This window comes from Mirounga leonina, unplaced genomic scaffold (assembly GCF_011800145.1).
Source record: "Mirounga leonina isolate KUSES-001 unplaced genomic scaffold, KU_Mleo_1.0 Mir_151, whole genome shotgun sequence".
NCBI classification, from domain to species: domain Eukaryota; kingdom Metazoa; phylum Chordata; class Mammalia; order Carnivora; family Phocidae; genus Mirounga; species Mirounga leonina.
In genome coordinates, this window is record NW_023270377.1 from 64,700,749 (window position 1) to 64,728,195 (window position 27,447).

Sequence of the window (27,447 nt, forward strand, 5' to 3'; positions counted from 1 at the left end):
TGAAGGGGCTCCAGACGCAATCCACATGGGCATGCGCGGTGGTACTAACTCTGCGTCTTCAGCTTAAAGGAACATGCTGCTGTTCATTTTCATCAAAACGTGACTTCTAACTACCATAAATAAAATACACATGGAACGATTAAATCTTTTTCTTACAATAATTACTTTTACATTAAAAGGTCACCATCATCTTCAGATTTATCGAAAATTAGGACTCTAAATCTTATTACTTCCCAGTCTCAGTTAGCAATCTTGCACAGGCCCGATAATCCAAAACTTGGAGCTCTGATCTACACAGCTTGGCAGGTTTCACACAGTTTGACAGGTAGGCAACTGTGAGCTATGCTTTTTTAAAATTAGCATTTTTCTATCAAAACAGTCCGAAATCTTTTAAAATCCTCATAGAGACCGTATTTGTGCAACGCCACAGTTCACGTAGCTAGAAAGGAGAAAACGAAAGGCAGTCTGGAAGATTCACCGCAGTCCGGGTGTTCTTGGTCCTCAGTTTAAACAACCACGGGCCCAGGAAAGCGAATGAAAGAAATACTGGGCTTTCGGTAAGAGAAGGGGTGGTCCTAGGAGCATTTGAGCTACTAAACGGGGACGGTCTCAACCACGGGTGATTTGATGCACTCTTCGTGCAACCTGCTCTTTTCTGCCAGGCTCAAAGAATTTTCTGCAGGGTGCTCTGAAATGTGACTGTCACCATTCAACGCGGAGACAAACCCTTCCTGGGAGGGGCCTTTCAAGTATGAGTGAAATTCCACTTGAGGATGATTGGACCTGGGTTCGGGATATAAGCTATTGCAGGGCACACCGCTGTCACTTTCTGCAGAGGAGCAGCAAACGATGACAGAGGGGTTGGCGGCTGGGTAGTGGGGGGCGCCGTAGGCCTCTTCAGCTTGCCGGGCATAGTCAACAAACTGCTCCGGGGTCATGGTGTAAGGCACCAGCGACAGGGTACCTGTTTTCACGGGATCTCTTTCCGAATAGCTCTCAGAGATCTGGTTAGGCGTTGCTGGAATGTGGCTATCGATTTGGTAATACAGAGTGGAAGAGTTGGCATAAAAAGAAGCATTTTTCGCGTGCCCTTCGTGGACGGCCGAGCCGTCGGAGTAACAAAGGACGGAAGGGAGCGGGACGACTTCCGCATGGGTGCCCAAGCCTTCCACGAAGCTGTCCCCTTTCTCGTCGTCGTCGTCGTCCTCCTCCTCCTCCTCCTCTTCCTCCTCCTCCTCCTCTTCCTCCTCCTCATCTGACTCACTAGGCGCCAGGCTCTGCGTGCTGGAATCGGTGACTCCGCTGCAGAAGCTGCTGCCGTCCTCCTCCTCCTCCTCCTCCTCGTCCTCCTCCTCCTCCTCCCCTTGGCAGTCTAATTCCTCTGCCGACTGCAGGTGCAGCACGGCGGCCTGGGGCTCCGTCTCAATCTCGAAATTGTCTGCGATGGAATACTCCACCGAGTGCGCGACGGGGCCCATGGAGCTACTGTGAGCGCTTATCTCACCGTGGCAGCCGTTCAGCGTGGGGATCTGCTGCTCCCGGGTTTTCTCCAGTTCAAGTTTCATGATCGTGTGCAAAAAGTGAGTCCGGACACGGATCGGATTAAATTCGATTCTACCTGCTGTGTTACTACATCCTTCTTTAGTGCAGCCGCATGGGAAAGACATTCGATCCACCTTGGAAGGAAGAACACAGATTAGCGCCGTGGAACTCTTAGAGACCAGAGACAACTCCAGCACCTCTCCGCAACCCCTTTGAATCTGGCATCGCTTAATCCCACTCGCGACGGAACCAATGATAATCATACTGCAAAGAAACGAAGAGGGCAAGGGAAGACTGTAACCGTCTTAAGCGTCAGCCTGGGCTTAAAACCTGTATTCAAAAGAAAAACGAGTCACGGCTGTTAAGTGTGGCATTTTAGTTCACGGACACCCCTCCCCATGCTTTCTTCTCTCTCCGTTCTCCCCTCCCCCCTTTCTCCCCAGCCTATTACTTTTGCTCCCATCTTTTCAAAGTCTCTCCCTTCACCCCCACAGCACGCGGCCTCACATGCCCAATGTTAAACGACACAAACTTACTGTCCCCATCCCTACCTGCTATTTTTAATCTAGAGGACATTTTCCATACTAGCCACCCCCCTCTTCTTGGCTTATTATAAAATGAACTTTTCTGCCGGACATGGCCAGACTGACACCACTTAGTCTCATGTAGCCTGATAGTTCGTTCTCCTTGGTTTTCCTTCCATTTGTTTGGATCCCCGGTCCACGGTGCATGTACGTGTCCTGCAGGGCTGGGACCGTTGTGCCCATTTATGACTCTGGCTGGTGGACCCATGCATTTAGGTCCTGGCCCTCCGCTGCCCCTCCCCACTCCAGGAGGCTATAAGCTTCTTGAGGGAGAGGGATGCTCATGTCACCGACATCCTAGAATTAGAGCGATTGGACTCTGTCAGCAGAGTGTTTGGGTTCACCAAGTGTGGCGGGACTGAACTCGTCGCTCAGGTGATCGTAGGTGGAATTCTCGGCAATCCAAGGGCCCTCCCAAGACCTTTGCTAATTGCTACCAATTAAGCTGTATGCAGACCAGAGCGCGGGCCCCCACCAAGAACCGGCCCCGCTTGCCACCTTATCCAGGCGCAGGGAATGTCCTCTGTCACAGAGGAGAAGGCAGATTCAGCACAGTCATCCTGGTTTCAGTAAAAAGTAACAGCAGGGGGCAGAGCCAGATCTGTAACTGTTTTCTTACTCATGAATCCCTTTTCTGTTAATCCACTTTAAGCAACTGTTTAGCAGATGAGAACTAGCCTCTTTTTTTTTTTGCCTGCCTGAGTGTCTGTCCTTATCAAAAAAGGCAAGTTTCCTCATAAAATAATGACACCTAACCAATCATGGAGCATAAATCATACAGACGTACGGGGACTTGAGGATCATCTAGTCCCCAGGTTCGTAAACTCTTCCTTTCTTTCCTTTTCCTTTTCTTTCTTTCTTTCTTTCTTTTTTTTGGTAAAGGGCCAGAGAAGAAATATTTTAGGTTTTGTGGGCCCTACAGTGTCCCTGGCAACTACCCACTGCTGCTGTAAAAGCACCAACAGCGGTCACAGACGACACCAAAACAAACAAAGAGACGCAAAATGGCTGGGCTTCGCTCAGATGTTATTTACAGAAACGGATGGCAGCCAGATTTGTCCCGTGAACCACAGTTTGCCAACCACCGGTTCAGGACAGCCCTCTCATTTTTGAGATAAGGAAACTGAGCCCAGAAAGCTTACCTGACTTGCCAATTTCACACAGCTGGTGGAAAGCAGAGCCAGGAGTCGAACTCCGTTTTCTTAAGTCCCAGTCTTGTCATTTTCCCACCAGTGTGTGCCACCACTCACCTATCGTTGTTTTGTACCCGGTCGATGGATCCGGAAACACAAACTCCTATGTCAGAGATGTCACGATCTCTCTGAGCGCTTGTAAAAACCCACAATACGCTGGTACATTAAATGAATCCAAGAGGAAATAATTCTGATGGACTAAGCTACAGCTTGGGTTGCCTCTCACATCATATCTTATTTGTATCAGCGTATTATGTACACCCAGAGATGTCCCTGACTTAGTATTTCTCTCTTCTTGAGCCATAGGTTGTGCCTTGCTGCAAAGTTTCTTCCTATACGGGAGCAACTTCTTTCTCTGTCACGTGGGGGGTGGGGGGTATGAGGTCTCCTCTTGGGAGTCCTTGAAATCCAGATCCTTACCTGACACTTAATGCCTGCCAGGCTGCAGGTACACGTTTCTGGATCACAGAATACTCGGCAGTCGCAGCCACAGTCCTCTCTCGACAGGCGGATGGCGCGCAGCTCGTGCTTTTCTTCTACATCAATCTTTTTCACCCCCGAGGCCCGCAGCAGTGCTCTCCTTTTTTTCGTCGGCAGGGGTTGTAGAAAGAAGTACTCGTCTACCTCTGTGTTGTCTAAATCAATATCATCATCAGAAATGTCATCCACGGTAAGAGTGCTGGCTTCTTCAGATTCCACTGTGCCATTCTTGGTCATCTGGAAACACGAAGCAGCAAATACACTTAGCATTGGCAGGGTCTCAAGTTCCTACTTTTACCCGTGGTAGAATAAAACCATTATAAAACATCATGTCCCCATAATCCAGAGTGTTTGTGGGTCATCTTATTTCCTTTTATTTTTCTCTTTGGAGAAGTCACAGGAAAGAAAAAGGAAGGCATCAAAATGATAGGCTTTTAAATGCACTGGTAACAGAAGACTTCATTGGAACTCTGAACCTCCTAATGTAAGGAGTTAGAGTTTTTAGCCAGTGCGATGTGAAAAAGGCCAAGGTTACAGATGCCCATTAGGGAAAGCTATCTTTAGACTCAGTTCGTGATGGGCAGCCCTGATGGTGGAATAAATGTGTCCTTGTTCAGAGGTGATAGCATCTCAGTGGAAGCCACTGCCACCTAACTCAGCAAACATGTCCTTGAAATAACCACTATGTCTTTTGGGGCGCCAGCAAAACCGTGAACTAGGAAATAACATCGTCCTGTACTGTGCTATTGGGATCACAAACGCGGTTACCCTACAGGACATTCCAAGAATGAGGGCTGGATATGCAGTAATCAGTCAGGTCAGTGTGCTATCAGAAAGACAAGGAGCAGAGAGCAGCGCGGGCAGGCTCTCGCCAACGGGCAACCGAAACAATAAACTCAGCCCTCAAAGGACTTCACGTGAACCTGTGCCCAAAGCAAGAGCTTCTGCGTCATAGCTCATGTGGACAGCTATGTCTCATCTACTCATAATTATTCTGCTTCTATTTATATTTCTTTTCTAAATTAATTTCATCCATCAGGAAACCCTGAATCAGTGTTTCACTTCTTACTGTTGGGCCAGCACATATTATGTTTCCTTCATAAAAAAGCACTTAGAAAGAGACATTTTCTCTGAATATGAGCGAGAAACGTACCCTGAGAAGCAACACAGGAATAAATGTAGAAACGCCATAAGGGCTTACTCTAAATGTAAAGCTATTTTGATTCTTTAATTTTTAAATTTTTTACTTCATAAGCTTCATTACTTGCAATTATTACCATGCCACTTTTAAAAATTTATTTATTTGATGGGGGGGAAGAGGCAGAGGCAGAGCTAGAAGCAGACTCCCCACTGAGCAGGGAGCCCCATGTAGGGCTTGGTCCCAGGACCCCGAGATCAGGACCTGAGTCGAAGGCAGACGCTTAACCGACTGAGCCACCCAGGCACCCCCATGCTATTTTTTTTTTTTAATCTTAACAACAGTTCAGTTATTCCACAGTTAAAATACTCAGACATCAGACATCATCCTTTGATCTTCATAGGAGAAAGTCCAACAGTCAGATAAAAATATTTATTATTGACCCAAAACCACAAACTGGAAAACTCTGAATACACTGGAAAACAAGTAGAAGACTGGTCTTTACCCTCAAGAAGAGGAAACAATACAGTAGCAAGTGTATAGTAAAATATATTACAGAGGGCCTCTGAACTGCATTTTCAAATGCCACTAAATTATATTTTTTGAATAATTCAGAGCTTAAGCCTGTGTTCTTGCAACAATGGGCCTTCCCCTTTATGGAGTTTTACTTCTCAGTGGGATCTGCAAATGCATTTCCTTTGTTGGCATTTCTTTATGCCATGTTGGCTAAGCGGTTTCCACGTTTCTGTGATATCCACTACTAGGATGTTACTTTGATTGATAGCTGTTATCACTTTTGTTAATTCTTATTTGCTAATAGAAGCATAAGCATCTTTCTATCTGTGAAGATCTGATTTCCTAGGAAATTCAAGTGTGTAATTATCTAGCACATACTCAACCCTCTGTGATAGGTAATGCTGCATTAACAAATAGGAAGCATTACCTTTCCCATCTTGTCACTTAGTGGCATTTAGATTTGTTTTCATTAATTCTTGGCCTGTCTGTGTGAGCCGTGTCAAGGTCTGATTCCATAGCTCATGTAGAACACCCAGGACTTGGTGAGCATGATTCATTTTAATATTTCTTTCCTACTTACTCTCCGTGTTCTATCTTTATGTTCCCTCGTGCAACTGGTAACATCACAAAACAATGAAAAACCCTCCATTTTATATCAACAGGGCCTGATTTTTAAAAAAATAAACGGCCGCTAATATATCAGTGAAAATTGTTAGGGGAATATGAATTAGCAATTGGCATCTAAAAATTAAAAAAAAAGCTATCTCAAATAAATTAGAGATGACGCTTATTCCAAATATAAGTGCTCTTAGAAATACAATATGCGCCTCTTATTCCCACATATTTAAATTACAATAAACAATTTCATTTCAAGATAAAAATTCAATCAAGAATCTAAAAACTCTTCACACAGAGCTACACACTGTTTTCACTCTCGTTTAGGAACCCACAGGGGCCCTAATCCAGATTTCAAAACCTCGTGTTAACACTGAGGTGATCTGGCAAGGTTTTCTCCTCACCTCCCCACTATCACCTTTGTCATTTCAATTTTTTTTTAAGTTTAATTTATTTATTTTATTTGAGAGAGAGAGAGAAAGCTTGTGACAGCAGGGGGAGGGGCAAAGGGAGAGAGAGAATCCCAAGCATACTCCCTGCTGAGCACAGAGCACCATGGGGGGCTAGATCTTACGACGCTGAGATCATGACCTGAGCCAAAATCAAGAGTCGGATGCTTAACTGACTGAGCCACCCAAGCACCCGTCATCTCTGCCATTTCTAATGAAGATTGGAAATATTTGAGTTCCTCCTAGTCAGTTGCCTTTTCTCCCCTTCCTTACAGTTTCTGGTGTGGTAGCCATTGAGAGATACTCTCTCCCTCCCCAGCCCCTCCTGTGGTCTGTGCCCATTTGCTCCTTTAAAACCCAGGCCAAACCTACCAAGTTTAAATGCTCTTTAAAATTGGAGCATTATATAGATTATTTTCAAAAGCATCTTCTCATATTAGAGCAATAGGGAAAAAAGTCAGTGAGCTCCCTATTTTGGGGCACAACTCACGTCCATCATGCTCTCAAGATCTGGAGCAAAGAAACCAGAGAGTCTTCAAGACTGCCTCACCTACATTTCCTTACTTCTTTACTCTACCACCCATTTTCACAAGAATATTCATTTTGTACATTTCTTTCTCTCCCCCTCCCCCAACTTTATTGAAACATAATTGACCTAGAACATTGTGTAAGCTTAAGGTGTATGTGTCGATTTAAGACACTTGTATATTGAATAATGAACACCACTGTAGCATTAGCTGATATTGCCATCGTATCACATAATTACCACTTCTTTTTTGTGATGGGACCATTTCAGATGTACTCTCCTGGCAACTTTCAAGTATGTAACACAGTAGTGTGAGCCACAATCACCATGCTGTACATGAGATCTACAGAACGTATTCATCTTATAACTAGAAGTTTATAGCCTTTGACCAGCATCTCCCCATTTCCCTTACTTTCCAGCTCCTGGCAACCACTATTCTGCTCTCTATTTCTATGAGTTCTGCTTTTTTAGGTTCCACATGTAAGTGCTATTATACCACATTTGTCTTTCTTTGAGTTACTCCACTTAGCATAATGCCCTCAAGGTCCATCCATTTGTCGCAGATGGCAGGATTTCTCATGGCAGGATAAGATTCCATTGCATATATATGACATTTCTCTCTGTCAATATGAGGGTTACCTTTAAATGTCTTTTCTCTATCTCAAAATAGATCCATTGAATTTTCAGGCTTTAGTTCATCAGATGCAGCCTCCTTATTTTATGCAGTAATAAGGCCCAGATTAATTGTGACCTCTCCAACACACACTTATAATACCTAATGCCCTGACTCCTATTTAATATGCTTTTCCCTGTACCTCAAGGTTCCAAGGTTCTGATGGTAGACAATGCAGTGCTGGAACTCTTACATGTAATTAAACACAATGTATCTAAAAATCTATTCTGTTTATAAAAAAAAAATGCATACAGAGTAATGAGCACATTCAAAGGAATGCTCCTTTTTGAGATAGATACCTTAGAAGATAGTCTGGGACGTGGACCATTTCTAGTTCAGTGCTCTTTCCCCAAAGTAACATTGACTTCCCAAGAGCTAAAAAAAACTTGCCAAAATGTGGTTTAATTACACTGTGGTTAACTACCAAATAATGCTGGCCCTCAAACATACTTTTGTTTCTGTGTACGTGTGTGTAAAAAGAGAGAGCTTGGAAGTGAGGATGAAAGGGAGGTGGGAGAGATATGAGATGAGATTAACAATATTAATAAGAGGGGCGCCTGGGTGGCTCAGTCATTAAGCTTCTGCCTTCGGCTCAGGTCATGATCCCAGGGTCTTGGGATCGAACCCCGCATTGGGTTCCCTGCTCTGTGGGAAGCCTGCTTCTGCCTCTCCCACACCCCCTGCTTGTGTCCTCTCTCTCTGTGTCTCTCTCTGTCAAATAAGTAAATAAAATCTTTAAAAAAAATACCTATAACAATATTAATAAGAGCAGTTTTTGACTCTGCGTGCCTGGCGCTGCTCTAAGCACTTTACCTGCATGCACTCATTTAGCGTCACAAAAATCTCATCAGGTAGATACTATCATTATACTCATTTAACTGATGAGGAAAGTGAGGCACAGGGTGCTAAATAACTTGTCCAAGATCTCAAGCAGTAAGGGTGGGCACCAAGTCACAATCTTAGATATTTGACTCCACGGCTTGTGCTCTTAATTGCCATGATATTACATATATACACTGCTTTTATATATTAAAGTATATTGAATAGTTTTTGTGCTTACTTTGCATTTAAGCATTAGGTATGTCAGAGCACAAGATACAGGTGTTGATCTCAATGGATTGGAGTAAAGAGATGAGGAATCTAGTAATTTTTATCCAGTTCATAGGGATTTTCTAGCTGAGAGTGAACACAGGGCACCTGGGGGTGCTGGTGGTGGAGTGAGGAAGGAAGACTTCCACATCTAAGCTAAACTCTGAAGATGGAGTAGCAGTGAGATGACCAAGTGGGGGCAGAAGGCGTTCCACACTCAGCAACAATATAGTTTCAAAGGTCTGAGATGGAACAGAGCATGGTGTTTTATTGGCCTACAAATTATTCAGAAGACTGGACTTGTGCAGGATCACTTCCTGTCTTGGTCCATAAGCAAAGAACAAAAAGTAAATAAATTGTAGGCCTCTAGAGAGTAGTTCCTCTGTTCCCCTGCCTTAGTCACCTCAGAGGTGATAAGTAATGACCTATATCAGGATTTGGTTAAATGATCTTTATCTTTAGATTTATCCTACTTGTGTGCATTTATTTATATTATAATGGAAAAATATCAAGGTCAAAGACTTGTGTGTGTGTGTGTGTACTTTTGCTTGCTTTGTTCCAGGAATGATAATTAAGATGGGACTTAGTTCTTGAGTCACTGTGTAAACTTGTCCAGACTCATTCTACAATTGAAAGGACTATAACTTTCTTTAAATAGAATGCAAACATCTTAATTTTGCAAATCTGTCTGATTTGTACTGATAAGTATGAACAAATAGTTCATAAGCCCAATAGAGTAAAACCTTTGCCCATCTAAATACACTTGAAGGATGGGATACATTACTGTCAGAATCAGTGGAATGATTCTCAGACTGCTTTAGTCAAGCACAGGGTAAGGGGGGCTCAAATGAAAGTCAGCATTCAACCCCCTGCCTTTTTTTTTTTTTTTTTTTTGCCATGTCATGTGGGGATGAATTCCACCATAAATGTGGATTTACTAAAATGCTAAAAACAAGACCAAAACCAACAAAAATAAAAACACTCCCTTTTAGCAGTTAAAAGGTATTCTTAGTAATAAAGTCTCCTGGTTATTACAAAGTTATTAGCACATGTAAAAATGACAGTGGAAAGAAATCAGAATATGAAAATAATTCAATTCCACAAACACTGATTACTGCTTATTGTAGTGATGATAATGATGTTGAGAATGACCCAAGCTACCTTATATTGAAAACCAGTCACTGGGCTCTATACTTTATATAAATTATCTCATCTAATTTGTACAACAATCTTATGAAATATTTTTTAATTGTTGAGAAAACTGGAGCCTAGAGAAGATAATTTGCCAAAGTCTAGCTAGTGATCGTACTGAGAATCAAACTCAGGTCTATTTGACCTCAAAGCTAAAGCCAGGCTCTTAAGAGCGGTTTAAAGTAAGAATTCTTAGGGCAATAGTAGAACCCTACACAGAAGGGGGGAAAAAAGGATACGGTTGCAGCTACATTCCAAGAGCCGATCCCAGTGCTATGGGAGCAGACAGAAGAGCAGTACAAGCTTCCTTAGACTTAGCTCATTCAGAAATGAAAGATATGATTCAGACACAGAGAATAAGAGCTTAGAACAGAAGAAAACTGGAAGCAAGCTGAAGATAAATGACATTTCTCTGGGCACCTATTCTGTGAGCATGTGGTGGCGGACTTTCTAATGGAGATGTCAGCAGAAGAAACTGGTCCAAGTTCACTGTTGAACTTTCCCAGCCGACTTTCAACTCATTTACCCTGGCCTGTATTTAATTAGCATAGTATGCTGCCTAATTTTGTAATAATATATTATTTTTGGTGCTTAGCTTCATGTATCTTTCTCCCAACATAATGTGCACGCATTGAGAACAGAGACCAAGTCTGTCTTTTTCACCACTGTATCCCCAGAACTTTGTTAATTGCAGTCCGACAGTAATTGATTAATAAATATTTTTGAATAAATGAATGAGTGAATGAATGAATGCATGCTTAATCACTATACTGCCAGCTATTGTACAAGTGACAGGATTTACAGATGTATGACAGTTCTGCCATCTAAAGAGCTTCCAGCCTGGTGGAGAGATGACCATGAAATAAATGTGATACAGTGCAGTAAGGGCAACAAAATATACGTGCAAGTTATAGAAGCAGCGGGGAGAAGGAAATGATAGACAAGTGAAATGGAAGGGTAGAGACAAAGACACAAAGGATTATTTAGCTCCTATTCTGATTCCACTATCTCTATCAAGGAGAAAACCTTCAAACCAGAAACGGGAGAACAGATATGTTAGTAAGGATTTAACATATAAAAAAGAGGTGGGGAGACAGTGAGATAGTACTCAGCTGTTATATGTAAGAATCTCCAGGTCCAGGCCATTCACACTCTCGAGCAATGAAAAAGCTTGAAGCTATGGTTGTTCAGTCTAATATGTGTGAAGTGCAATGGGGAAAGATATCAAAAGATGATCAAAATGGGAGTGAATTGTTTAAAATAAAACCTAATTCTAGGTAATACTCTAGAAAGGATTATTTAAACAGATGGTCTCTGAATATTTGAAGAAAGAGAGCCATGACTACTGGAGTTATAACTTAGGTCACTAAAGCGAGAATGTCCATTTGTCAAATTAGACTCTGTGCAGAACCTCAAGCTATATAAAATAGATAAAAGCAGGAGTAAGGTATAGAGCCCTGACCTCGTGGAACATAACTAGAAAACCACTGATCTAGTCCTGTGATTCTCAGACAAAATTTTTCATGTTCTTTACATAGAAGGGCAAAATGCGAACTCATTAATAAGAGTATGGTTGGATACATGAATTTTTAGTTATTTGTACAGTTGAAAATGTCTCTAGTAACAGGGACACTCAGCACTTTCACACGATCAGTGAGGCTGGGAAGAGGGGTGTGGCACATACAACAACAAGTCTCAGTGGAGGTCATGGTGGGATGGTGAAAGGGAAAGTTCCCTTTTCCCATTGAGGATCACTACTCTGAGAGGATATCCTGAACCTAGACCCTGTCTTGTTAAATATAATTTTCAAATCATATCTTGGATGAAGGCTAAGGGGTGGGCTTATCACATTTGAGGATGACAACATCAGGCTTATTCAAATTAAAGAACAAACTTTATTGATCACTCTCGTGTATGTTCTGTCCAGCACTAAAGAGGATTATTGCCTGGAGATGTAGTAAGTTTTAATTTATATGATGATGCTGACCTGATTTACCTGGGCTTTGTTTGTTTGCTTGCTTTTTGTTGTTGCTCTTTTACTTACATTTACTTATTTAATATGAACAAACAAAATGATCAAGGTCCAAAAAGCTACTGTGCCTTTAGTGTATACTCAGGGATAGAGCATCCACAACTTGGGAGGGGATAATGTAACACATTCCTTTATACCGGATAGATCCTCTCTGGCGTACAATATTTTGGTATTATGGTACAATATTCTACCATATCCTGAGGTAGACATTAACAAACAGCATTATATCCAGGGGAATGTTACCAGAGTGAAAAGTGTCTTAGGAGGATTAATGGGAAGAACTAAGGATGTCTAAACCTATAGAAAGAAACATATGGAGCCCACATAACCCACTTGTCAAATATTGGCATATCCACCACCATTGCTTTCAAACACTTGGAGTTTAGAGAACAGGGGCAGGATTTATTCTGTGTGCCTAGAGGGCAGAATTAGGGTTAAAAGATAGAATTAGATGGCAGCATTCTGGTCAATGTAAAGAACTTTCTAACAATTACAACTGGATAAGTAGAATCAGCTCTCTCAAAAAGCAATGTGCTCTGGGTCATCAAAGATGTGCAGTCAGTGGCTTTGTACTGGACATAGTTTTGTGCTATGAGTTGGATAGACAATCTAGTCACTAATTCTCTGGCAAAATAAAGAAAAATATTCATATTCTTTTGATATTCAGTCAAATCTTACAGGATAACTCTTCTATTCATTAGTTGTTAATTGCAGGTGGCAAATTGGAACCAATTTAATTATACCCTCAAAGAGCCAGGAAGATTTGCTTGTTTTGCCAGCCTGTAAGAATTTCAGCAACCTGAATTTACAGTGTGTCTGTGGCTTACATACCATCACCAAAGTCACCAGAAAGGATGATAACATCAACACATAAGACATGTAAACTTTCATATGTTCCGTTATCCTCCCTCTGGTTTAGATCAACATTGCTTCTTTTAGTGGTGGTTACTAAGCCAAATGAAGCCAACATTGTGCAGGTAAATATTTAATGATGGTGTCTCTGAAAAAAAAAAAAAGTTCTAATATGTTGTGTTTGTCAAGTTCCATGGTGTAAAGAGTCCTCATCATAGCTGACTTCCAGCTACCACTGGGAAGATATACGCACAATACAATTTAGTGAGCTACTTTCGTGAGCTGCCTCTAGCACAGCACTGGATGCATTCCATAGTTTAATCAGGAGAATCAGTTCAGCTGACTTCTCCTGAACCAGAGGATCAACATATATTGCATAGGAAGAATGTAAAGATTTGATGACATATGTTTGATTGTTCCATTAGAATTAAAATACCAGCGGGGCGCCTGGGTGGCTCAGTTGGTTAAGCGACTGCCTTCGGCTCTGGTCATGATCCTGGAGTCCTGGGATCGAGTCCCACATCGGGCTCCCTGCTCGGCAGGGAGTCTGCTTCTCCCTCTGACCCTCCCCCTCTCATGCTCTCTCTATCTCATTCTCTCTCTCAAATAAATAAATAAAATCTTAAAAAAAAAAAAACTAAAATACCAGCAATATTTTGAAAGAACATATTCTTAAATGTATTGCATTTGCCCAGGGCTGAAGCCTGGTCTCTCAGTCTCCATCACTATGGTTAGGTGTATTTTTTCTGTACTTGTCAAAATAGGTTGTAGAGATGACATGACAGGTATTTGGCAAATACCAAAGTTTTTCATCTGGTGTTGGAACAGGCCTCCGTTTAGGAATACATTCTGGAAACACTGGCACTAACTATGCTCTTGAGCAATCTCTCCAGAATATAACAGAGAAGTTCTGTAGGGATAAATGCAGTTTAAAAATACCATGACCAGACTTTGACCCATCTAATAAAGAACTATAGTATGATGAAATAGTTAAAGACACATACAAAAATTTGGAAACTAGATTTGAGATAATAGTCTGTGTCAACCATCTCCCACAAACCCCCAATCCTTTATATCTTCTAGAGCATTTGGGATATTCACCTAGAGGTTAGTAAATCACAAGACTGTTGAAGGGATATAAGGAACAGGGCTGGAGGTGAAGGTGGAGAATTATGTCGCATGGGTGAGTCACTAAGTGAATAAAGCACGACCATAAATGTAAGATTTCAACTGAAGAAAATTTAGATAGAAATTTTTAAAAGGTTGACCATTAAAGGTTGATCATTAAAAGCTACCAGGTGGTAACTCTTGTTTAATGAAGAAAGAGAGCAAACAACCAAGCATCACTCAAGGAACACATGCATGACTGAAAAATTGGGAAAACTATGTAACTCTGGGAAGTAGTTGGAAATGGTACCAGAGTGGAGCCAGACCCTTGATCTCAGAAAGGAGAAAGAGAACAATCAAAGTTGAAAAAACATTGAGAAGGAGAGCCAGTCAAGGCTGTGAAAGCTAAATTAAATTTCCTAGAACAAGGTAGTAGAATCCAGTAAGATATAACCCAGAGTCAGTTGGAATGCCAACACTCTTTGGAACATAAATGGCTGCTTAATGCATTTTACAGATACATGTGAAATGGGAATAAAGGCTAATGTAATTGTTCAACAATGTGGTGCAGATGATGAAATCTAAGCACTTAATTTGGAGAAGAGTATAGTATTAAGATGACTGCCTTGATTCTGTGAAGAGTATGACATGTTTGAATGGGCTTGACAGGGAAAATGGACTATTCTCTGTAATTCAGAAATCTAAAGCTAGTTATTTCTTCTAGGAACAAGCATTTTATTCATTTAGCTTTCTCTATTGTTTTTTGACAATGTTTTGAACACCAACACCACCAACAAAAAAGACACTTGAACCCCCAAATGGAATTGGACTTGTTCTACACATCTAATTGTATAGATTATTGCCCAATGTGTCTAACTCATTTGATTAAGAGATGGATTACTCAATAAGAAGCAATGTTACAGTGAGAAACTAAATTCCTATTCTTATTTTGTTTCCAAACTATTTATTATAAGGGAACATCTAGAAGAGGGTAGTGTATGTTTCTGTTTACTAATCTTTCACTAGGAAGACCCCAACAGAAGGAGTGCCATTGCATAAGTGGGTTCTCTATTTGGAACCTAGAGAAACAGCCTGGAAAGACTTGGAGACACAGTGGAAAGAGAAACTTCTAGGCTGTTGGTTCTCAAATAAGGAAAAGGGAAACTACTCAGTTCCATGTCCAGTGAGTTTCCTGTGGTGTTGTATCTGGTCTCCATGGGGAGGGCTTTAGAAAGTGTCTTGCCAGATGTTACCTTCTCTCTCCGTACTCAATAGATAGTTAGTTCACAGCTACTCACAGAGGTCCACCTCCAATCAAAGACAAAGTGGAGAAGCTTATAACACTCCTTGCTTTCCTCTTTTGACCCCTCTCTGTGCCAGAGACCCTACTGCTGCCCCAGTCAAAATATAGAATCAATTTAGCTACATTTATTTTATTCCTTACTCCAGAGATATTAATATTTCAAGACAAATGTTACATGAAAAGTGAAATTTCACGTATCTGAGTGATTATTTTTGGATAGCTAATGTTTTTGGATAGCTAATTTTAGATTTTGGATAGCTAAACCTTAGACAAGTATAGTCAATGATATTTTAAAAATCATAAAAGCTAATATGCTAAAGGAATTATAATTAAAATATACAACTGTTTCTTCATTCGGTCTTCTCAGATTTTTTTTAGCAAACTGGTCCACATTGCTATGATCTTTCATTAGGTTTGTGTAATATGTTTCTGAGTTTCTAAATATTTTTAGTACAGCAAGGCTAAGATCAGATCACCTTAGAATCCCATTATCTTTTTGCTTGGTATTCATTTGAAAGGAGCAATGATATCCAAATATCTTCTGTTTATATCTTCACCAAAAGGGAAAGTTGCATGTTTTCACTTATCAATGACAAACCAAGCCATGACACCCACTCGAATGACTGCCTCTCCAACTTCCAACACTAAGCACAATAAGAAAAAAAAAAAAATGAATCAATAGGAGAATTTTTTTTGCCTCTTCTTTTCTTCTTCAGCTTATTAAAGAAAAAGCATAAAAGTAGCTGAATACAAATTATAGGATCAGAATATATTACTGCCTGATATGGAAGGTTCCTGTAGGTGTGTGGCTCTTCCTAACATTCATCACATGTATAATGTACCTCAAAGTTTGCCCCAATAAATCTTTTGGTTCTCAGATAGAATTATAGTCTCCCAGCTGTTAAAGACCACTGCACACAGTACCAAACCCCAGAAAGGTACGACTCCCTATAGATACAGAGATTGTCTTTCCCAAAGCCTAGGGGGGATAATCAATTAATTTTAGAATAGGAAGTAACAGGATAATATAACCAGTTTTCTACTGAGTGAGTCAGTGTTTAACATCATCGTGCTTCTTTTTCTTCAGCACACATGGTCTCATAATTTACCTATCCCACTGGGTCTTTGTTAAGATTAAATTGAATAAAGTTTACAGAATGCCTAGCAAATAAAAATCCCTTAATGAATGGCAGCCATTACCATTGTTCTGCCAATATTTGAGTTTGGAGAACGACTTTGTTCTTCGAGTAGGGCATAGAGTTGGTTTACGGTGGGTTAGAAAGGCAGAGGGTGGATTTCAGAAGCAAATCTAAGAATTATTATTAAGCTAAGCTATATGCAAAGCCATCATGAAAAACAACAATAATAGTGGATTGCTACCAAAAAAATCTTAGAAGACTTCTGGTGAAATTTGTCAAAAATACCAACAAAGGAAATATGAGACCTGTTCTAGGCTAGGTAGTGCCTAGCTTAATTTAAGCAACTGCCTTCTTACACAGTGGGGAACAAGGCAGATATATAAATTGCAAGATACATAAAAACAAGGTATTTTAAAACACATGGCACACCTCCGCTGCTTGACTTTATACTGGGAACTAAAGTAACAGGTAACACAGATGTATTTATTGGGGTTTCAGCTATTTAATAAAAGGCTTTTTATGTTAAGTATCCTGGATTACCTAAAAAACATTTCCTTTGTCATTAGATAATGATGGGAGAGCGGGAGAGCGTTTCCTATATACTGAGAGGCTGATGGATCAGTACATATTTAAAGATTGTCTTTGGTTGATGAAAGACATTTTCTGAGCTGTGTTTCTCTCCACTTAATCTCTAATGTGGCCTGGACACCTCCTTGACATCTCTTTAGTAAATCAAAACCTCCCCAAAATCAGTTATGTCCAAAAATAATCTCATTATCTATCCCTTCCCTTCCAATCCCAGCTCTAACCTGCTTCTCTTCCTGGATTCCTTGCCATATCCTCCTCATAGAGAAAAGTACTATTACCCACAAACTGTTCAGTTTTGTAAGCCAGAAGTTTAGGAGTCATTCTTGACCCTACCCCTCCTTTCCTTTCAAATCCAGCTCGTCATCAGGAACTGTTGATTTTACTTCCTAACCTCCTCCCTCTGTCTATTTCTCTTCATCTCCCCTACCATCGGTCTATCTAACTTCCCATCATCTCTCTCCTGGACTACTGTGATAGCTTCCTAACTGGTCTAACCTTGCATGCTCCCCCACCAGCATGGCAGCCCTTACCCCAAAACTATTCTTGCATCATAGCATGAACCCGATCATATTAGTCTACCACCCCGACCCCATGCTCAAAACTGTTGGATGACTCTTGACGTTCTTAGGAAGAAGAGGAAAAATAAAAAATGCCTTGACATGATCTACAAAGCCCCGTCCTGCCTCCTTCATGTATAATCTACTTCATGAATAACCTATTCTTTTTGTCTCTGCTCCAGCCACACTAGCCTTTGTGTGCTCCCTGTGCTTCCTCCAGCACAAGGCAGTTATGGCTCTTGCTGCTGCCTGAACCACTCGTGCCAACCCTTTGGCCTAGTTATCTGTTCAGATTTCAGTTCAGTCGTCAATTCCTTAAGGAAACCTGCCTTGACCTCTGGACCATACCAATTCCCTGTTTCAAACTTTCATAGCCCCTTGCAACTCTCCTTTTATAGCACTTAATGAACCTATGATTTGATTTTGTCTACATGATTGATATTTTTCTTTCCTATTACTAAGAAAGTTCCAGGAGAGGGCGCCTGGGTGGCTCAGTTGGTTAAGCGACTGCCTTCGGCTCAGGTCATGATCCTGGAGTCCCGGGATCGAGTCCCGCATTGGGCTCCCTGCTCGGCGGGGAGTCTGCTTCTCCCTCTGCCCCTCCCCCCTCTCATGTGCTCTCTCTCATTCTCTCTCTCAAATAAATAAATAAAATCTTAAAAAAAGAAAAGAAAAGAAAAGAAAGTTCCAGGAGAGAAGGGACCATACCTATTTTTGATACCAGTTGGCCCAGCCCAAGCATAGGGTCTATGACCCGGTGGTACTCAATAACAAATATTTATTGAATGAATAAATAAATGATGTCAGGTAAGTTTTCCACATTGCTTTCAGGGAAGACACTTCACTGTTTTTGCTTAAAAGAAAAAAAAAAGGGTGCCTGGGTGGCTCAGCCAGTTAAGCGTCTGCCTTCGGCTCAGGTCATGATCCCAGGGTGCTGGGATCGAGCCCCACATCGGGCTCCCTGCTCAGCGGGCAGCCTGCTCCTCCCTCTGCCTCTGCCTGTCTCTCTGCCTACTTGTTCTCTCTCACTCTGTCAGATAAATAAATAAAATCTTTAAAAAGAAAAAAAAAAGAGCCTTAGCAGGCAATCTGTTGTGTAAAATGTCCAGTTTGGTCTAGGAATACAAACATGAAAATGGTTAATTCAACCAAGCCAAGGTAAGGATATGAGGTTTTGCAGAAAGGGAGTTCCTAATGCTTTTTTACCTTCAGTTTTAAAGAGTTCAGCTTTTCCTCCCTGAGGTGTTCTCTCAACATCTCCCGGTGGAGCCTCTCTTGTTCTCTTGCAAATTCACCAAGAGTGTACTGTCGCACGCTGTTATGGCGGCTGGACATGCCCAAGGTGCTGCCCCCTTGACTGGGCACGCTCGTGAAGCCCTGCCTCCTGGTGAAGTAGTACACGGTGACACAACTAAAATGCACATTCTTTGTCCTTAGCCGCTTCTCTCTTTTGAGGATGGAGGAAGCTGAAAGAGAAAGGAACAATTCAGTGAACACCCAGGGCAGCGGTTTTCAGATGAGGTGAAGAATTAGAAAGTGCCATTTGATGATACTGAATCTACAGTCACCCCTTTCTGGCTAGGAGACACTAAAAATATTCTATCTGAGAGCTGGCGCAGATCTCTATTTCCTTTCTTAAATTTCCTTCTAGCTGTAGTGGAGTAGACTTTTAAGTCCTCTATAATGGCAGTCTAAGCAAACTTTCAGGAAAGTTGCCAATAGTCTATGAGTCAGTGGCAGAATTTAATTTTATTTCCCCTAACGTCTTAAGTTTAGGTTTCATGGTTTTCACGTGAGTTGCATCATACTCTAATCAGAAAAGACACACTACAAACTCTTATATTCTGGATCTTATTTTGATATTGAGGGCACTTGGCATAGAAAAATGTCTATTCACGAATTTTAGAAAATTTCAAAAAGCAGTAAAAACTCACAAAAAAGGCTCAGTGGCACTATTTAGACATTTTTACAACCTAAATCTAACAAAGCTTTCATTTGATAAGAACCACACTTAAATAGCATTACAGACAGTGGGATTTTAATACAAGTATACACTGAGACGGTTGAAGATGGTCATGAAATACATCAGAACCTTTGTTAGTTACAGGGACACCAAGATGCATTGAACATCATGGAAGTTTGAGATACACACTGTAGTTGAGGAAAAGAGAGCCACACATTATAAACATGACCTTTCTGGAGTTGGAAGACATGCTAGACATCATCTAACCCAGTCCTTCTATTTTATAAAGTAGCCCAGACTTGCAGAATTTGAGTGCGTTTTTTCAGTGCAGGTAGTGGCGAAGCTAAACTTAAACTTAAGTGCCTCCAACCCGGTGCCATATTATATGACGCTTCTCCACTGGAGAAGGAAAAGTACACTGAATTGAGAAGAAAAATATAGAATCGTGCTCTTATGGGTCATTTCCCCACCACCGCCACCAGTATGTTGAGGTTCTAACCCTCAAGACCCCAGGTTGTAACCTTATTAGGGAACGAGGTCTTCAAACAGATGATCAGTTGAGGTCATTGGGGTGGGTGTTAATCCAGTACAACTGGTGTCCATATAAAAAGGGAAAATTTAAACACACACGCACAGGGGGATGATGTAAAAAGGCAAAGGGAGAAGTTCGTGTGAAGATGGATACAGCGATTGGGAATGTGCTGCAGAGAGCTAAGTGATGCCTAGCACTACCAGAAGCTGGAAATGCAAGGAAAGCTACAGCTTTCCGAGAGAGCACGGTTCTGCTAACACGTTGATTTCAATCTAGTCTCCAGAACTGTGGGACAGAAATATCTGTCGTGCTAAGCCACTGAGTTAGCAGTACTTTGTTTCTAAACTAATATGCATGTTCAGAAAAATAGAAACAACAAATCGAGCAAAAATCCTTGGATAGCAACAAGTAATACAAGCTAACATTTATGGAGGGCTTCCCAAGTGCTATACTGCGCGAAGCATTTTACATGAATGATCTCATTTTATCCTTACATCTCCTTGGGTTGGTATTACCCATGTCTCCATTTGAGGAAACCAAGTCACCAAAGGTTAAATAATATTATCAAAGTCACGTAACCAGTAGTGAAGCTGGGATTCATTATTCCAGGGTCCAGGCTCTTAACCACCGTATCACAGAGAGCTGAAGCCACCCTAAGGGAGCTGAACGAGGCTGAGACTTGGTGTCATACTACTTCTGGTAGATGTCAACTGCTACTGCCTTCAAAGAGGGTTTTGATTTAGAAGGCCGTATAAGCAACGAGAGAAAAGGGACTACAGTATCACTTTCTTCCAAAGGGGTTCAATTCCTTTGTCTCATATCCCCCTGCCCCCACCTCACAAAGCATTCCAACCAAATACAGGGAGGCTGTTATGATTCATCTCATTTCATGAATTGGTTTATTCAATAACTATAAACCAAGGGCCCGCTATGTGCCAGGCACATTCCAGATGATTGGATATATTGGTGAAAAAACCAGATGGTGATTCCTGCCCACATGGAGCTTTCATTTCCAGTGATGAGAAACTCAGACAGAATGAACAGACTCAGAAGTTTACAGAGTTAAGAGAAATATGACATTTGGGCAAGAATTTCATTTTCCCAACTTCTTCTCTTCTCTACTGTTTTACTTCTCCGGAAGAGATTGCCAGAAAGCAAAGGCTTTCAAACATGTACACAATTTTCCCATTTTATTTATGTATATGTTCACTGCACATACTTGTGCTCCTGGCAGCAGAGACAGTTTTCAACTTTGATTTAAAAACCCTGATCTGCTTCATAATGGTATATTTAAATCATCTCAAAACAGGGAAGAATTTGTCAAAATGTAAAAGATTACCGTCGAAAGAAAAATTCAACAACCTGCCTAGTAATCTGCCACCCTATCTGACAGCCTCATCCGTCACCACCTTATAGCAGGCGAGAGCCTCTGGTTTTGGGGGTGATAACCTTCAACCTTTTTCACTCTTGATATCATAAAATTATGCCCTTAAGACATTACCTTTCAAGGCCATGACTTTAGATTAAAAAAAAAAAGACTTTAATGAACTCATTTAAAATAATTATTATAAACATCTCTCATGATTTTATTACTTATTTTTTAGACAATTCATGGTAGTCTAGACAAATTTTTCTTCTTAATATCTATTTAGATTTGTACCTGTACTTTTAGATTATAAGAATTCTTCAATCTTCTGGATGAATCTATTGTGATATGAATCTACCACTTCCTAAAAAGCCAGATTACCTTTTCCCAAAAAGACAATTTTCCAAGGCTTTGAGGATAACGATAGTGGCAGACTGTTGAGTCCCTTCCCCTGGGCTCTTGGCATTGCTAACATGGTCAAAGTGTGTTAGGATTGGATTGGTGTCAGTTCCTATCCACGAGGGTTTATAATTCAAACCTGTGCTTATCCTTGTCCTAGAATTTGCATATTATAAATAGCACTGTAAAAACAATGACCAAAATGCCTATGGAATATATTTAAAAGGAAAGCTTTGAAATACTATAAGATCAGCCTTGTGGGAGATATTTCAAATGTGGCTTTCCTGAATATAGGAGCCACCCACGTCTCTCTTCTGGTGATTGAATTGGAGCACTAGAATGGGCCTTTATGGACTATCTCCTGCCTCCAGGCCCCAATTTGACTAACATCACAAAATGAAGTCATAAAAAAGAGTCTGTGTTCTTCAAGCCTGGAAAAAACAGGCCAAATTCACTCAGCACATCTGCCTTAGGGAATCTGAAACCTCCCTCATATGCCTACCTAGCAATTTGTGCCATTTGCAGAGGGATTGAACTCTACTTTGTGTCTCTACAGAGTTCAAAATTCACTTTACCACTGTGAGGTCAAGAGCAAGTAGAAGAAGGGTGAAGGTGTCTTTCACTACTTCTTTGAAAAATAATTAGTCTGTTTTCATACATGATACTAAGTTTTTCGTGTCTTTCATCCCAATTTCTTTTATCCCATTCACAGTCGCCACCCTGAAATGGAAGTGTCTAAATGCAACAGTGCTATGTATACTACCCAGGACACAGCTCCTGAGAACACCATTATGGTTCCCATCAGGGCACACTGGTGTTACTGTAAAATGATCACATATTATGGAGATAATATCGATCTTGGTCAACTAAAGGAATAAAGAGCACAGAGTTACTGATGTTAGTTATCTGCAGAATATAGCCTTCCTAAAATACTGCTTTAGAAGTGAATGGAGAAGAGAATTGAGCAATTGCCTAATTCACAATGCCAGGATAAGAATGTAAGTGGATAAACTAAAATAATCTGTGCCATAAGTTATATAAAGAGTTTATGAACAGAGTGGATTTGAAACGGAAGCCAAAACTAAAAGTTGGACGCGTATTTGCAAGACCATCCAGGGAAGTCAATGCTTTGATGAGACAAATATTCTGAATATTCTGATCCCATAGAGGAGATGAATAGATCAAGGTATCGTCGTTGAATCAAATTAAGCTCTAAGAAAATTCATCTGACTTTGCTCCACTTCCACACTCATAAACCAACCTGTTCATACAAATTGGAACACATCTTCAGATCAACAAGACTACCCAGTTGACTCATTAATTTTATCTCTTGCTGAAAATAATCAAATTTGTTTCAGATGTGCAAGTCAGTCATTTCTGAATGTGGTTAGTATGTGTCGTTCCATCTGAGATTGCCTTCTCTGCATGCAAGAGACCATCCTGTGTCTGGGCCTGGAAGACTGAAGACCACATCTTAGACCATTGATCCCACTGTAGTGCAGCACTCTGGAGCTAATAATGCTTGAGCAGCAAGCCAGTGACCCTCTCAAAGCAGTTGTTCTTTTTAGTGCCAACAACCATCAGCAAAGCACTGGCATAGCCTGAAAGGCAGAAAGCAGTAAACTGAGCTATGTGTTTTGGCACCAAATTTGGTACACAGAGGTTGAGAGTTAGTGGTCCAGTCTGATGTTGAACAAGGGGCAAATTATGGAAAATATTAATTCTACCATGTGGGTCTAAAGTCAATAATATATTTCTCTCTCCTATGCACTATGCTCAAAAGGAAAATGCCAGATGACTTGTAAGTCTACATTTTGAGTTTATTTTTCATTTATTTGGGGAAAATTTAGTCTAAGCAAAATGACATGACTGAAATTAACTTGTTTATCTGGTAAATCCTGGGCAATAAAAACTCTTGTTTTTTAAAACATACACACCAAATTAATCAGGGGCTCCGCAAGTGTGCATGCTGCGTCTTACCTTTTGAAGAAGAAATCAAGATCAAGTCAGTTATGAAGTCATGAAGCTTAGCTTACAAACAGAAAATCCAGTTTCACCAGAAAATATTTTGTATAAAAATTAGCCTCATAGCTCAAATATTACATCAATTTCCAATGGGTAAAGTTATTAAGATTAAAACAAAATATGTCCCTAATCTTTACAAGTGACTTCTGCAAATGGCCTGTGATCATATTCTCATATCCTCTCCAGCTTGACATGAGTGTCCAGGTTGGCCCCTCTTGATTAGGTGTCAACCACATGGTCTCAAATTCTAACCACAAAAGTGAAAATGGATCCAGCAACCAAGAAATATAGGAATAGTTTCTTTGAAAATGAAGGCTAGTTTGCTATTAAAAGCAATCCTTCCTTGTTCTAATTCTCCCCTTTTATTCTTTTAAGTTACATCCTCAAGTTTCCTGAACATACTTGCCCCAGTTGCATCTTTCATTATTTTGCTCAAGTAAGGTCTTTAAGGCAGTAGTAAATCATTCAAGTGGGAGAAACTCTACAAGACTGATAATAAGGTAATATCTTGGGGCATGAGTGAATGAGAGGCAAGACAGAAGTAAAGACTAATTGGGGATATTTTCTTTCCAACCACGAATAAAATCCAAATTACCTTAAGTATGGAATGTAAAGTGATCTATTATCTATGGCTAAATCAATGTTACATTATTGTGTACTCAGTATGTTATTTTATACTGAGTTATGAAGGGTATAAAATGCATACACACAGTCACAAACAAAAGAAAGAGAATCTCCCAAACAACTGGACAGGCAATACTTGGGTCTACCCAATACTTTACAGTCGAAGTGCTTTGCATTTCCAAAAAAGTAATCAGAACTGAGGCAGAATCGACAAATGTAAGAAAATGTCAGAATCCTCCAAATGGACGGCAAATCAGGGTTTTTTTCCCCCCTTGTATTATTGCCCTTTTACTCTGAAAGAGCATTCAAAAACAAAAATCAAGAAAAAATAGCTCCCACATACAAGGATGCTCGTGATGTCAAATCCAAGTTTGTATTTGGCTCCCTACAGTGTGAATGATAGCTCCAAATGCTTTTAAAATTGTAGCACATCTCTCTCCCGAGGCTCTAAATGTCACTCTTCCCCATCTCAAACCAACCAAATAACTCGTGTGCTGGTAAAGGGGCAAACAGACTTGCACCATATAAAATATGATAAACATACATAAGAACCAGTCATCATTCTGATTTCAGTCCTTCTGCAGAGGAGGAATAGTTTTATAATTCTTAGGCAAGATTAGGTTGTTTAATCATTTAGCTACATGTCTTTTCCATTCTCATATTAAGTTGAAAATATTCACAAAGGATTGCCCTCAAGACTCATGTCTTTTGTGAATTGCAGCTTCTAAGTGAAAAAATTCAAGATGACACTCTTTTGTTTAAGTCACCAGTTTGCAAAACAAAACAAAACAAAAACCTTCTCATCTAAGACTGTGTGCAGTAAGTATTCTATCAAGATACGTCCAAATACTGCACATGCAGTTAAACAAACAAAAAAAAATCAGCAAAAATAGAAATAATATAAAAAGATGACCCTTGAGGCTGGATGACTAAAGCTTTGTTTTGGATCATGAACATGCACGTCACGTCGTCATCCATTCAGTCTGTCGGCTATATCCACACAAGCAAGCGAGAGAAATGCACAGAGGGGATGAGCTCTCTCCTTAGCCTCTCCAGACAGCTCCAGCCCAAGCTCCTCAGACGCTGCAAGCTGGATTCGACATTTAGGGGTGCTTTAATAGCATAATCATCTATTTGCAATTTTCAACTTAGAAAAAAAAATAAAATTTACCACCCAAGATTTTTATGTGAATTCAGAAAGCTGCATACAAAAATTAAGTCTAAGTATAAATTTTGACCTCCCAGCTTTGATATCATAAATAATTAAAATGATTAACTCACAAAGAATGATCATTTTTCAGAACTAGCTATTTTTCATGCACACATTTCTATTTTATTAACGATGTCCCCTGCACTTTCCCACTAATTCTTGGGAATAAAAAAAAAGGGGGGGGAAGGAATCATTTGTTCTCATATGTATTGGGATGGAAGGAATAAATACTGTATTTTAAAGTTATAAAATTGAAATTGAAAATGGAAGGGTCAAAAATTTTAAAAAGAAATCATTCTCTCTTTTATGTAGAAAAATCTTAATATATAATTGACTTAACATTGACCCTTGTCCCCTTTGCATTAATTTGACGTTCTCCTGCAAATGTGCTATGACCACAGAGTGCTCTAGCCATCACCAGAAAATGTGACTGATATTGGGGATGGTGAATTGCCAAACTAAAGCAAATTTAGATCAAATGATAGATGAAATAATACCACTAACTGAATGATCTACTGATTTTCATTCTAATTTTCCTTTTTTATCAATTCACCCATAAATGTACAGTGACTAGTATCATGAATTTTGTTGTTTGATGTGCAGTCTTCCTTCTGGTTCCGTTTTGTCTTTATGTAAGACATCACTTAAATAAAAATTTATATGTTCAAATCCTTGTGTAAAATATTTGAAACACAATGTAATAGGATACAGTTTTGCTAAATCTAGGCCCTGAGCTCGGCTCCCTTTTGCCCAGAGCAGACTGGAAAAGGACACGTTTTCTCCCCTGGTCCACATACTCATCTAGCCATCTGACATTGTTACCGGTAAGAGCTATTTTTATAGAATTTTGACCAGATCAATTATTTTCTCTTTTCACACTATATACATTTCTTTAGGTAATATTAACATCTTTCAAGGAATCTTGAAGATCTCTACAGAGTCAGTGTTAGCATTTACACGTCGAACATATGGAACATACATTGATTGTTGTGGAGGTATTTATTTGTCTTCACCTTTTTAAAGGATAATTCTTGATTGTAAGCATGTCATATTACTAATGAATTAGAGACAACATCATCCTGTCCTGGGACGTGGAAAATAATGAACTGTTAAATAATGTAATCAATTTAAAAAAATCTGAATTCTAATAATTGCTAAGATCCATTGTACAGATTACATCCATGAGCATCTGCATTTCTCAGTTCCTCCATTAATATTTTCAGAATTATGTTTATCTACCTCCTAGGAATATTACCAGGAATAATTACCTTTGTAAAAAGCCTTAAGAATCACAGACAGAAAACATTACATATGCAGAGTACTAACGGTGATGCCGTTAAACCAAATAAAAAGAGCATTCCTTTATTATCAGTGAGCAAATAAGGACACCTACTTCCCAGCTTGTTTCCTTAATTTCTCATATGTGCAATTAAATCCTAAAACTTCATGCTTAAGAAACACATTTCACTACTATTAAAGTGACAGCCATTTCCAAAATATATAAACTTATACTTTCATTTCATTAAAATCTCAAGATTGGATGGATACCATCTTAAGACGGTATTCTTTCTTATTGGGGAAAAAGGTAGTCGTTACTACACATAAATAATCGTAGCTCTGGCTGCAGTCCAAGATGTGAGCACTTTCCTCTGCTGTCTCAGCAATTCTCCTGATGTCAAAGGCTCATTAAAATAAATGGGAACCATATGGCTCCGCAGCAGAATACCCGTACTCTTACAACTGAGAGGGCAATG

At 40.1% G+C, this 27,447-nt stretch overlaps 1 protein-coding gene across 1 annotated transcript in view; it reads right to left on the bottom strand.

Annotated features, from left to right (window-relative positions):
- Positions 1-430: 430 nt before the first annotated feature.
- The window catches only part of CSRNP3 (cysteine and serine rich nuclear protein 3), a 148,697-nt gene continuing 121,680 nt past the window's right edge, over positions 431-27,447 (bottom strand). The window contains exons 4-6 of the mRNA XM_035007866.1: positions 18,781-19,040; positions 3,740-4,036; positions 431-1,676 (exon numbers count right to left, since the gene is read on the bottom strand). Of these exons, the coding sequence (XP_034863757.1) occupies positions 594-1,676; positions 3,740-4,036; positions 18,781-19,040 (1,640 nt within the window). The 3' untranslated portion in view covers positions 431-593. The remainder of the gene's footprint in view (positions 1,677-3,739; positions 4,037-18,780; positions 19,041-27,447) is intronic.